This window comes from Magallana gigas, chromosome 3 (genome assembly GCF_963853765.1).
Source record: "Magallana gigas chromosome 3, xbMagGiga1.1, whole genome shotgun sequence".
Classification (NCBI taxonomy): Eukaryota; Metazoa; Mollusca; class Bivalvia; order Ostreida; family Ostreidae; genus Magallana; species Magallana gigas.
Genome location: NC_088855.1, coordinates 45902107 through 45915044, shown reverse-complemented (window position 1 = coordinate 45915044; position 12938 = coordinate 45902107). Strand labels below are relative to the sequence as shown.

General features: G+C 33.7%; 1 protein-coding gene and 2 non-coding genes across 6 annotated transcripts; 2 read left to right on the top strand and 1 right to left on the bottom strand.

Annotated features, from left to right (window-relative positions):
- Positions 1 to 126: 126 nt before the first annotated feature.
- LOC109618462 (uncharacterized) lies at positions 127 to 3686 on the top strand. Its single transcript, XR_010712279.1, has 2 exons — positions 127 to 702; positions 1782 to 3686. It is a non-coding gene; the product is annotated as an uncharacterized protein (transcript).
- A 1161-nt stretch (positions 3687 to 4847) lies between these two features.
- LOC109618048 (uncharacterized) lies at positions 4848 to 7965 on the top strand. The gene is made up of 2 exons (XR_010712278.1): positions 4848 to 5404; positions 5908 to 7965. It is a non-coding gene; the product is annotated as an uncharacterized protein (transcript).
- A 1350-nt stretch (positions 7966 to 9315) lies between these two features.
- On the bottom strand, positions 9316 to 11583 carry LOC117685503 (uncharacterized protein KIAA1958-like). Of its 4 annotated transcripts, none has more exons than XM_034459915.2 (4): positions 11088 to 11583; positions 10808 to 10938; positions 10537 to 10726; positions 9316 to 10454 (listed from the first exon to the last, which is right to left on the bottom strand). In XM_034459915.2, the coding sequence occupies exons 1-4, from the start codon at positions 11446 to 11448 to the stop codon at positions 9817 to 9819; spliced, it is 1320 nt and encodes a 439-aa protein (XP_034315806.2). In that variant the 5' UTR covers positions 11449 to 11583; the 3' UTR covers positions 9316 to 9816. The 4 variants fall into 4 exon arrangements, with proteins under 4 accessions (XP_034315806.2, XP_034315807.2, XP_065936071.1 ...); XM_034459916.2 differs by having other exon boundaries at positions 10208 to 10377; XM_066079999.1 differs by having other exon boundaries at positions 10208 to 10374.
- Between the last annotated feature and the right edge of the window lie 1355 nt (positions 11584 to 12938).

Genomic DNA, 12938 nt, shown 5'->3' with positions numbered 1-12938 from the left:
TGTGCTACTGGTCCTAACTTCACTAAACTTGCATGGATTGTGTGTCTTATGACATTTATGCATTTGACAGGCTTGAACGCTGAATCTGAGCCATATCTTTCAGATGCTGGGGGTTGGATTTTGAAGCGGGTCACGTGTTTATGTTGACAATAGTATATACTTTGGTATTTGTTAACTTGACCTACGGTTATACGTCTAAAAAAAGACGATGAAAAAATTTCGTTTTTTGCCTCAACTTATCCCTTGAAACCTTTGATATGTATATGCCGTACAGTTCCCCGCATTGTAAAGATCTACGTGTGTTGCGTTGTGAAGCGCGATACTCAGTATCTCATTTGAGATTAAGTAGATTTTATTGTTCAAAATGTTAGCATTTAAACAAGTAAAAATCTCGTCAATACATGTAAGAGATCATAATCTCGCAATATTACAAGATCTGGTTTTGTGATCCATATTTAGTAATTGCGAGACAATTATCTAGTTTAATGAGATAACCGGATTGTTTCCTCATACCGGTAATTACGAATGGAATAATTATTATTTTTTTATGGCAGTATTCGTCTTTCGTATTTTTATGTACCTTTTTAAAACCCGGAAAAAAACCCAGAATATCTAAATTAACATACTCAACAAAACACTTCCTTTACCAGCAAGCCACATGTGTTTCATGGAACAATGAGATCTTACTAACCTAAAGGCATGGTAAGATTAGAGAGTCACTGTGCATGTACATGTAGCTGTTTTTATTTCTTGTAAATTGCACGATGAAAAATTCTCTCTCTCTCTCTCTCTCTCTCTCTCTCTCTCTCTCTCTCTGAGATAAAATTTAATTTTCCATGTGTAAAACTTTGCGGGTTTTCAAATGAGGAAAGAAGTGTACATTTTTAATACCCGGTAGAATAAATTTTTCCAATATAAAAAAAACGACATAATATTTCCTACTCCATTTTGTCGGCGAAGTACAATAAACATTTTTTTGTAAGGTATAAGTAAACATGGAATGTAGTTTTTAAGTGATCAGTAAATTCCATGTGGGACGAGGTGGACTCACTGTCTTGTGATATTAGCGGTTTTATGGGCATGGATAAGAAAACATGTTAGAAGAAAAGATTACTGAGCTATATTTAAGCTTCGACCAAATCCAAGATATCGTTTATATATCTCAGTATAGTTCACATATATTGATCCACCTCCTTCCTAACTACTTTCGACCTTTTGTGCATTTCTGCAGTTGACGCCATGGCATACCCCATGGCTGAAAATAACCTCAGAATGAATTGAATAGCATCATAATATATACGATAATAAACTAGACTGGACAGTTCTCGTTTAAAAATCGCGAACCAGTTTACAAATAAAGTAAACTTTATACTGTAAGTTCTGTGCTCATTTCATATGATTCTAGTCTCTGCATTTAAGCACAAAAGTAAGATAAATTCTCCTCATATATATTGAATACTTGTACAAAACATACCGTCAAGCTGAATGAAATTGTGTATTGTCAGCATACATATCGCATTACAAACATTGAATCGGATGAATGCACGAGCTAAGCTACATTAATAATTTGGGACATTGACCGAATATAACTTTGTTTTATTTGATTATCATTTTTCGTAAACGGGGAAGGGGGGGGGGGGGGGGGGGGCAAAGGCAGGATAAAGTGTAATGCATTGGGTTTGCAATAAACTACCGGGTATTGTTTATTCAATTTGCTGATTCTGGTAATTTCTTTACCAAAAAAAACACAATAAAAACACAATAAAATCTTTCTTTTTTAGAATTTGCTGATATTTTGGATATTTACCATTTTTTACGTCATTTTGGTTCCCTTTCAAAAAGGAGATTGCAATCCTGAACACCGCGAGTGTCCATGTTACCATCACAACCATAACTGCAAAATTTCAAATATTTCTTTACCGAACTTAACAATAAGCGAGTTTCGTGACTGTGTGAAAGATATAAAAGTTCTTTCTTTGGTTAACACATCAACCAGATGGATTGAAAACGGTTTCTTTGTCAATTTTACAAATCTTACAAATCTAGAATTCAGCACAAACCCAAATGTATCTCAGTGTCTTAACAACTTGACTGGCATCGATAAAACAAAATTAGAAAATTTAACACTGAACAACATATCATTAAACGATGAAAATTTAAAGGCTATCTACACTATATTCCCACCGACACTCAAATATCTAGCGTTACGGTCGAACCACATAACAACTTTTCCATTGAAATGGATCCAGGACTTGAAATACTTAACCAGCCTCGACCTCAGCCAGAGCCTTCAATTCAGGCACTTTGTATCTGATAACGTCAAAGAGGAATTGCCGCTAACACACCTGTTTGTAACGGGTACATCCTTCTTCTGGACCAAATTATTCAAAAATAGCAATTCAACGTGTATATTGCCAAACCTTACCGAATTTCATCTTTCATCCACATTTGTAAACGTTTCAGCAACAGATGTAAAGGACAACTGTTTAGACAATCTAAACGTACTTGATTTAGACCATTGTTTATTTGAAGATGGTTTGTACAACGACAGCTTTCGATTTCTACCAAACCTACAAAATCTCAGCATAAGCGAATCATTCAATATTTACCAGCTGCCCATACTGAATACGCCATTAAAAGAATTGAAAATGAATAATATCCAAATGAAGTTTAATGAAACAAAAGATAATCTGCATATTTTCAGGAATTTGAAAAACCTTCTACACTTGGAGATTAGTCATATAAACTTGAGTACATGGAGTGATGATGGCATTGGATCTCTTTTAGGTCCACTGACAAATCTTAAATTTATTAATGCGAGCAATAATAACTTAAAATTCTTGCCTAGTGTCTTTTTGAAGTTGCATAACTTGAAGACCGTTATCTTAACGAATAATAGCATACCGCAATGGCATCAACCAACATTTCAAAGCGGGAAACTTGAGACATTAAATCTTGAAAACAATGCGATAGGATATCTAGACACTGACTTTCTACCTACCTCAATCAAAACATTGAATATCAAAGGAAACCCATTTCGATGTACGTGCGATTTGGTCCCATTCATAATATGGGCAAAGCAAAATAAATTGTATTCGGATATATTGAGGAACAGAACGCAATATGTGTGTGATTTTCCAATGGACAGGAAAAACAAGTCGCTTGCTGATTTTAATCCATTACCTACCGACTGTCGGCCATTCAACACGATCGTGATCACCGCCATGGTTCTTTGTGGTCTAATGGTGATAGTAGTTTGTGTTACCGATATAGTAGTTTGCTATAGAGAGAGAAGAGAAAAGCCAAAAAGAAAGCCCAGATACAGGAAATTATCTCCACTTACCTAATCGAGCTAGAATTGACACTGCTAAAAAGAGAGGTGGTCGTGGCGACATCTGAAAAAAAAGAAAACACATGTTAAATTCGCATTAATATAAACAAAAATCATTCTTCACAGAAATCGTGTAATTTTAATTTTTATGTTTGCGTGAGTGTTTATTGTTCATTGCTAGTACTCTTCTGGTCAAAATCACAATCATTATTCTTCATACTCTCTATTTCACATTATAACGCTATGTACAAGTTGAACATGTGTCACAATGCTGCTGTCTTATTCATTGTTGTTACATGCATAGTCAATTATAATGTAAAGTCACACAATCGAAATAAATATTTCAAACAATGATTATATCAGAATTTATTGCTTGGTACATTAAGCACAACTAATGTAGATTGTACTGGTAGAAAGTTGGAGGCATGCGTTTTAGCTTTATCAAGACATTTTTCTCTCAAAAACTATCTTCTGGAGATACGGTATTCGGGAGTATCGCCGATCAAGCAATAGCTATATAGAGTATTCTCTACACTAAAGGCCAGTGAAGAAGTTAAAGTAATAGCTGGTCTCGTGTTGGTCTTAGCCAACAAAAATCTACATGTATACTGTAGAAAAGTGTGTTTATGGAACTCTAGCTGTCATTTTCACACTCCCTCGTTGATCACTTATATTAGTACACGATGTGTACATACATTGCGGGTACTAAATGTATAACAGTCGTGTGCAAGTATGTATTTCATTTTCAAGTGAAGGGTCCAAACATAAAATGGAGTGGCCAATGGGCTTGTACGTTTATTTTTCTTTAGAAATTATGAGAAATTGTATGATTTTTTTCTTCAAAACATGGAAAGCAGGCTCCCTACCACATGTCGCCTTACCAATGGTGTCAGGTTGAGTTTTAAACATGTATGCTCAAATCTTCCTGCCAAAAATCAACGGACAACATCGGATCATTCTTGTGAAATTGAACGTTTTTGTCGAACAAGAAAATGAGAAGAAACGCAAGCAAATAAAGACGAACGGATTGAAAAATTTGCCAACCGTTGGGCTAACGATATGACTAAGTCATAAGTCAAATGGTTGTCCAAAGTTAATGTTAATTTGTTATTTTTGGTGTAATACTAGTACATGTACTAGTATAACTTTTAGAAAGGGCAAAATATGTCTGAAACTGTACACTTTCTTAATGCTATCCGCTTGATGCCCGTAATCGTTATCATGGTAAGTGAGTTTGAGCCTTAAAGCAACACGACAATTTACATGTCGAAAAAAAAAATTGTAAAGTTCAAGTTGGTTTATGATATATAATCTTCTGTTTGTCATATTTTTGAGGGAAAAATCATAAAGACGCACTATATAAAGTACATGTAAAGTGAAATTATTCTCGTGCTGTACCCAAAAATTGGCTGACAGTACAGCATATTCCTTAGCATGATTGATTTCTTCCGAAAGAATTTAAAAATATTTTAAATCCAACTTATACAAAATGTTAGTACATGTAATAATCTGAATTGTCATAATTATACAAATTGGCAACAACAAAAAACTTTATGAAATGTAAAGCTCACTTTGCACATAAGCAAAGCAATGTCGCTGCCTATATTATCATTGTCTACTGCATCGTGTCACATGATCACTTTAAATATAGATAGTTGTCGGATCTACACAATTCATCATTTTTAAGACTAAAGATTTATAAACGATCGTGGATATTTTGTAGCATGAAATCAGATTTGAAGAATTGAACAATGCCAGCACACCTGGAAGCTACCAGTCAATCAATTGGTCTGAAACACTTGAAAACTTTGATTTAATGTATGGTATCAACTTATGAAAATCTGAAAGGCATTTGAACCGATTCTGAAAATTTTAAAACAGGGAAACAACTTTGTTTTATCAGAGCAATTCGATTGCTATAAGGAAACACTAGTCCCGTTTGGAGGAAGTATCAAATACTGATATGTTTTACATCAACATCGTGATGTGTGTACGAGGAAGTAAATAGATTACATTGTGCATTAAACTGTGCATAGCAAGGTACAGAATTGAACGTTCTGCATTTCTATAATGGTAAGAAGAAGTATCTATTCGTATTTTGATTAGTTTAGACTATAGACATGAATTGATGCACTCTTTATGTTATACATGTACATTTTATAAATCTATGGTGACCATTGAGCTTCATGAACCAATTTGATACCCCCTGTCACAGACAGGAAGTATATCTTTCATTTTTAAGACTACAAACTTATTTTTAAATGATTCGAGTATAAAATGTACACAGTTAAGTGTTTGTATCTCTTTATCTCGATTTTGATTCATTTTATATATATTAATTTTGCACTTACCTCTTAGATTGTGCATCGGAGATATCTGATACATTTATCTAAGTTAAAAGGGCAATTCGAGAATCAGCGAAAAAGTAAACTACAAAACCTATTCTTATTATAATCAATATACACCATACATGTATAAGTATTGATGAATGTTCTACTGCACATGCATGTTGGGTTTTGTACAGATTTCCCTTTCAGCTTATTAACTCTAATTGCATGGCACTTTGTCTTTTGTAGCTCCAATCATTAATTAAGGTTGCAATCATCGTCCTATCCTTCAAGATCGTTTGGATGGAGATGTTGAGTAAATGTATTGGACACAGAAATGTCTGTACTCCGAGATTTAAAAATGAGTCGACAAATTTAACACAAAAGGAATTTTCGGAGGGAAATAATTTGGAATGCTGTTATAACATTATGGTGCGCGATCTTAAAATTCACTTCATTCAAAAAGGACTTTTTTCAAAGTTTGTCAAACTGGAAAACCTCTCCCTTCATAATCTTCCTTTGGAAGGCGAAGCAATCAAAAATAGTTTGGGAAAAGGGTTAAAATTAAGTTATTTGAGCTTGGAAAATGTTGGACTGAATAACACACTGTTTGAATCTCTTCTTCCTTTTTTGCCGAAAACTCTGACATTGTTGGATCTTAAGAACAACAGCCTCACATATTTTTCAACGAATTTTATTTCCAATACAACAGTGAAAACACTTGACCTCTCTCAGAACCAAAATATCACTATGATGTTAGATAAGCAAGCATTAAGCTTGAAACATCTTGATCTGTCGCATTCGAATTGTGAGTGGAAGACATCTCAAGAAAGCAAACCTGTGTGTAAAATACCAAACTTACTTGTATTGAATTTTGCGGGAAATCGTTTAAATTTATCTACCTTTGACAATCGCAACGACGAAAATTGTTTTTGGTACTTGAAGTCGCTGAATCTAAGTTTATGCGATCTAACCGAGCCTATTATTAATGAAAGTTTCTCTTTTTTCCCAAATCTAACATCGCTATATTTGGACGGAATTTCAAACATAGAACAGTTTCCTTCTTTTCAACACACAGAACGTCTTACCAAACTGAGTCTAAACGACGTTAAATGCTTCGTTAATCCAACACTCAAAAACATAAACATTTTCAAGAATCTGCATAAATTGCGACGGTTGGAAATGCAAAATTGGGAATTACACTTGTGGGACGAAACAGAACTCACTGTTCTTTTTAGCCCAATGATTAAAACCCTGGAGCATCTGGATTTGAAATCAACAGGTCTATCAACAATTCCATTGGTCATAAAAGAAATGGATGAATTAACGAAATTAATTTTAACTAGCAATAACATATCGTCATGGAATTCAATTTCAGAAAACACAAATAAAAATTTAACTATTCTTTTTATGGAGTGGAACTTAATAGAAACTGTGGATCCGCATTCAATTCCTAAAAGAGTCGTAGAATTCCCACTTGAAGGCAATCCATTTTTATGCACGTGTGAGCTGATGCCCTACAAGAACTGGGTTAAAGAAAGAAAATTAACAAAAATTATAAAGGACTGGGCGAGTAAATACCAATGTTCCAAACCTCATCAATGGGAAGGAAAAACTCTAGATATGTTCAGACCCAAAATAACTGACTGTCAAGAGTTCAATGCATACGTTATCACGGCCATTGTGTTGTGCTTTTTGATGGTCATCATTGTCATTGCAACAAATATTTACAGCCGACGAAGAAAACAAAACATACTGAAGAAATTTCAGTACACCCACGATTCCAGTGAAAAACGGAAGCTTTTGTCCTCTAGCTAGTTAACAATCAAAAATCTTTTTCATTATTACGGGCCGCCAGAAGGTGGTCCGTTATTTGATACACATTTAAATTTTGTAACTGCGTTTCTGCGGGATAGTTTTTTTTATTGAATTAAAATTATGTTTATTTTTATGACTTAAAAGTAATTTTACATGTAGAAATATGTTTAATGCCTTTTTAAAACATTAGATATTTTTTTTCACTCGTAAATGAAAAGTTGGTCATAGCATGTCGTGTCAGACGGGTTTTTATCGAGACTTAATTATATTCGGAAAGTTTCGGAGTTTTTCATTCTTTTCAAAACATGTATCGGGAATGGTATACGGGACATACTAAAGACCTGAAATACTAAAGACCTGAATGACATGAAATTTTATGTAAATGATGTATTTGAATTTCTATGTGCTGCGTCTAAAAAGAACTTTGTGTGTCTTTCTATTATATTTCCATGTGGTATGCGGTAGAAAAATATATATCATAAAATGACATCCATATCATTTATTCACGCAAAAATATGAGAGAACTGAAATTTAAATTAACCTGAAAATTTGAGCTAACCTGATTTATTTTTAATTCTTTTGAAATAACCATGATTATCTTCACAAAAATGAAGTGTGGATAAGATTTATAATTCAGTTTTGGAAAAAAAATTATCCGGCTTATTTTTTACCCTTAAAATTGTGCAGATTCTACCGGATGAGTATGATTGTACATGTTTCTTTTAAACAATCCATTTCTATTTTATAATGTGGTCTCTTGAAATCATATAAACTAATGCATTTAGTTTTAATTCAATACAATGCAACAAAAAATCAAGATGGTTTGAAATACACAATCTCCAAGAGAATAATGATGAGTTGGACTTTGTATTAGAATAATGTACAAATCAATGTGTTCTCCATTACTTCATACTATAGCAATAATCATACAATTACCATTAGAAATGCTTACAGTAACGAACTCTATTCTTAATAATAATAGTAAAATGTTAAAATTCAAAACGTGTTGCTGAAAATAAAGTAATTAAAATTTACCATTAAAATTAATACAACGTTTACCAACTCGTTATTTTCTTCTTTGTGGTGTGTTTTTTTAATGTAAACAACCAATGATGATTCCTACAGCAATAATATTTTTTGCGGCCCATTTGACGCTTGCGTCAATATTATTTCTTGTAAAGACTGTACCACAAGAAAATAGTCTCATACATAACAGTTAATATCAGTTGAATATTTTTTCAGTTCAATTTACTAAAAAAGAAAATGATCTCTATATCGTATATTATTTTGAAAACTAATTAAAACGTCAGAATAACGGGTGATTTCCGTTGGGGAACCGTACATGCCACACTAAAATATAGTGTTACACGGAACAGATCAGTTTCTTGGTTTTAGAATAATTTTATAATTGGTTAAGATGCGGTTTTGTAATGGTAACTTTTTTGTGCTGATAATTAAGATGAATACATCATTACAAGTTTATGTGCGGCAGTATGAGCTGTGAACGAGACGGATGAGAGACCTTACATACATGTAATTACGCTCTACTTTGCAATGAAAGGTTCCATTTCAAGCTGAAACCAGTGGAACAGAGATAGGGTTCCTGGAAAGATCAAAGAGTTTATCTTTATTATGATTTAGGAAAATATCTCAAATTTTGTATTACTTAAGACATTCAGTTTAACAATTTGTGAACTTACTATACAAATATGGACTCAATGTAGGTCAATATGCATTTATAATGACCCAGGATGACAATATTGACCGAAGATACATGGAGGATATCGACCGAGGGCGCTAGCCCGAGGTCGATATTCTCATGTATCTGAGGTCAATATCTGTCATCCTGGGTCATTATAAATGCATATTGACCGTGCATTGAGTCCATATTTATTATATTATATAATATCCCAAATTTATAAGTACAATGTTTATCTTCTTAATGTTTACAGAGATAGTGATTTGCTGTTGTTGTAAAGCACAATTTGAATGAAAATGTTTCAAAGTTTATTGAATATTACTTCCAAACCTAACAACCAGAGTTTCTTTTCATTGAGCAACAGTCCTCATATTGTTAGACAGAAATCATAATAATCAACAATAACAATAATCAATAACAATAATTGTAAATCTATCACAACATGAATAACAAATTAATAAAGAATAGATATCACATATATGTATTATTTTATCTTGGCAATGAAAAGTGTCAATATTTTCAACATAAAAACAACATATAACAATTTGTAACGATAACAGTAATAAATTTAATAACAGTAACAACACTAAAATAGATATTCCTGAATTATTTCTTTTACTGATTTCACCAATATACTTGGTCTACTGATTACTCTTAAAACTGATATTGTAGGTGATTGTTACATTTGAACAATTGTACATGGTTGGTAAAACGGGTACATTTGGCATGGGAATGTTTGCATAAAGATTGTCTAAACCATCATTCAAGGTTGCTTCATCACTACAAGTCGTCAAAGTTGAAGAACAGGGCTTTGGCAGTGGTAACCCAATATCAAAGTTAGCATTGGTAGCCAACGAAGCTTGGGTAATGGTGGATGATGCTTTAGACTTGGAATTTGATGACACAACTCCTGAACGTGCGCTTAAAGTTTCTGACATTAGACGTTTTGTACTTTCCGTTGTTTGGCCCGAGTAAGTTTTCAAGGAACTTTCGGATTTGTGCCCTGTAACACTCATGATATGTCTACTCGGCACACGTGCTTCGTCTAGAATGTGGACAGTGGTTGCCCGGAGAGAATGATTGGTATAACGCCTCGATAAGGAAGCTGCCTCACTGATGACACTCATCATGTTACCCATCTTGTTGTGGCCTAACACTACATTATTGAAGTGTATGTTATCCTTTGGTACCGCACGCGGCTGCTGAAATAAAAAAGGGCACTGTGGGTTCAACCTTCGGATTAGTTTCACAAAGCTCCTCAAGGGACAGCGGTCACTATCTAAAAAAAAATTAATAATTACCAGGTTTTTTTTCAATTTTAATATAACTTTTGTTAATTTAAATATAGTATTAGAACATACCTTTTATTTCATACATTCTGCCCTCTGCTTTGCAGCTGTCATCTTGATGATTCTTTGTTTGTTCATCTCGAATTTTCTCCACATACATACATCCCTCTCCGTCAGTACTAACAGAAAAGTCTGTTCTTCGAAGAGTTCTTAAATTTTCACGACCCCTTCTGCCAAAGTGCATCATGATGTCCACAAAGACCTATCATAAAAAAAGCATCTATATAATAAATGCTTGTGATCTATAATATGACCATTTGCTGTTATCAGTTTTAAAACTTACCTTGTGTTGCAACACCTGGGCCGAGTCAGAGCTTGAAAGGTAGTCGTACATTTTTATCAAGTCAGCATCAGATATTGGAGGGTGATGGTCAATGTTAGCCTGCCCCTGCCTCTTCAACTCCATTGTCATCCCTATATTTGTTGTCAAGAAATAAATAGAGTTTTAAATCCTCTAAATATACCTCATAATCAAATATTGAAACGAGTATGCTCAATGACTAGATAATTCGGGAAATTAATATGAGCTGATAGTATTAATTAAATGAAATCGGAAGTCCTACCTTTGAAAAATTTGTTTGACTCTCGGAATAATGGACCCTTGATAATGTCAACGTCTGGTCGAATAGATTGCAAAAATCTCTGTATACCCTGACGATATGATAAGAGAGTGGTTTTTTTGTACATCTCCCCTTTGTTATTTCGAAGTTCAACATAAAATCTCCCCAGCAGACGATCCAGTTCTTCACACGATAGGCCTTCGAATTCTGCACTGATTTGCTTAGAAAGTAAATATTCCCGAAAAACGTTTACAGCTATCCTTGTTAATTTTTTGGTATTCTCGGCCTCAGAGTTGTTTACTATTTCTTTCAAATCTTCCTCACTGAAACTCGCAAACCTGCGAGCTTTCGTATTCGACGCCATATTTGACTGAAGCGAAAGTGAAAACGAGACAGCTCGTGCGAGTCAATATTCGCTTTCAGCGGTCATTATAAAAAAATAATGACTTCGTATTGACCAATCAGATTACCGGATTTCACAAAAGTATATAATATAATGATATAATTTCGTTGTCATTTTCAAGTCGCGGTACCTATTTATAGAATCACATGAAGGAGCAGAACTGTTTAAAGTGGAATAACACATCATCCCGAGTTCGATTCCCACAGGGGTTTTTGTTGTTACTTTATTGAATTTTTTCGATATTCATTTTTCACCACCCCCCCCCCCCCCCCCCCAACTGCAAATTTTTCGCTTATTTGACATATGTACAGATTATTTATCATTTTTTTCATTATCAAATAATTAACTGTTAATTTGAGTGACTTTTTTCAGGTGTGTTTATTCCATCTTAAGAAATACATGGAGAAAAAATCAAAACAAGTACTATTGCAGGAAGTATTCATGAAAAAACTTGAAAAATTGTTAAACTCACGTGACGTAAAATCTCCTATAGGAAAATTAATATGGAACAGATTAATCTTCCCCTTCCCTCGTTTTTTATCCTTTCTCAACTTTTCTCGCCTTCATGCGAAACCTAAAGCGCCGGAATTTTTGCAATGCTTTCATATGGTCTCTATAAAATTAAGACCGATTTCTTAAATTTGACAATCAATAAAAATACAACCTTTTTTTAAGGTTGTTTAAATGGTTTGATATAAGTCACAGTTTTTCTTCCATGAAATGAAAATCTACTTTTCTGAATGCTTCGCATTTTTTCCTCAGTCAATGGGGGTAGCTTAGCACAGAATGCAGCACATGCTCAAGATGGGGATCTACGAGCCGTCCTGAGACCCCTGTGGTTCCATTGCAATGCCCTGGTGGGGGTCTAGGGGACGACGCCCACAGAAACTCCCGGATTAAGACGATTTAACATTCATAAAATTATAAAGATTTAAATAAAATACACGTTTGACACCATTTCCCACTAGAAATAGACCTTAAACTATTAGAAAACATTTGACTTTCAAAAAAACGCAAACCTTAAAATCATACCGTCTATAGTAATTTATAAGCATCTATAAACTAAATTTTTGTCCAGTATGAAAAAGTTTAAGCAATCCTAGTATTTACTTTTTGAAATATAGTTGAGGGAATAAAACATTTAACTACTTATAAGCCCCACTTTTTTATGTTTCATCAGTTTTATGAATCAGTTTTTTGAATGCTCCGGATTGTGTAATATAATTTTTGTTTGAAAAAGTTTGCCAGAACTTAATATGCTTACTCTCTCGTTCCGAAATTAACTGCCATAAACAGACTGCCTTTAAGTTGAAATTAGTTCTTATAACTATACCCGAAGTTATATCTTGAAAATAAAGAAATGAACTTTTACAGAGTTTGTTAAAGACATGTGTATAATATTATTTTGTTGGCATAAGATTTTCAAAAAATTACTAAAAGTTTAGTTACAC

What these genes read in the sequence shown, in the direction of transcription:
- LOC117685503 (XM_034459915.2), bottom strand. Translation starts at nt 11,448, where the DNA reads ATGGCGTCGAATACGAAAGCTCGCAGGTTTGCGAGTTTCAGTGAGGAA. An exon ending in CCCAGGTGTTGCAACACAAG is followed by an intron (nt 10,727 to 10,807) that starts GTAAGTTTTAAA and finishes TTTTTATGATAG; the next exon opens with GTCTTTGTGGACATCATGAT. An exon ending in CAGAATGTATGAAATAAAAG is followed by an intron (nt 10,455 to 10,536) that starts GTATGTTCTAAT and finishes ATTTTTTTTTAG; the next exon opens with ATAGTGACCGCTGTCCCTTG.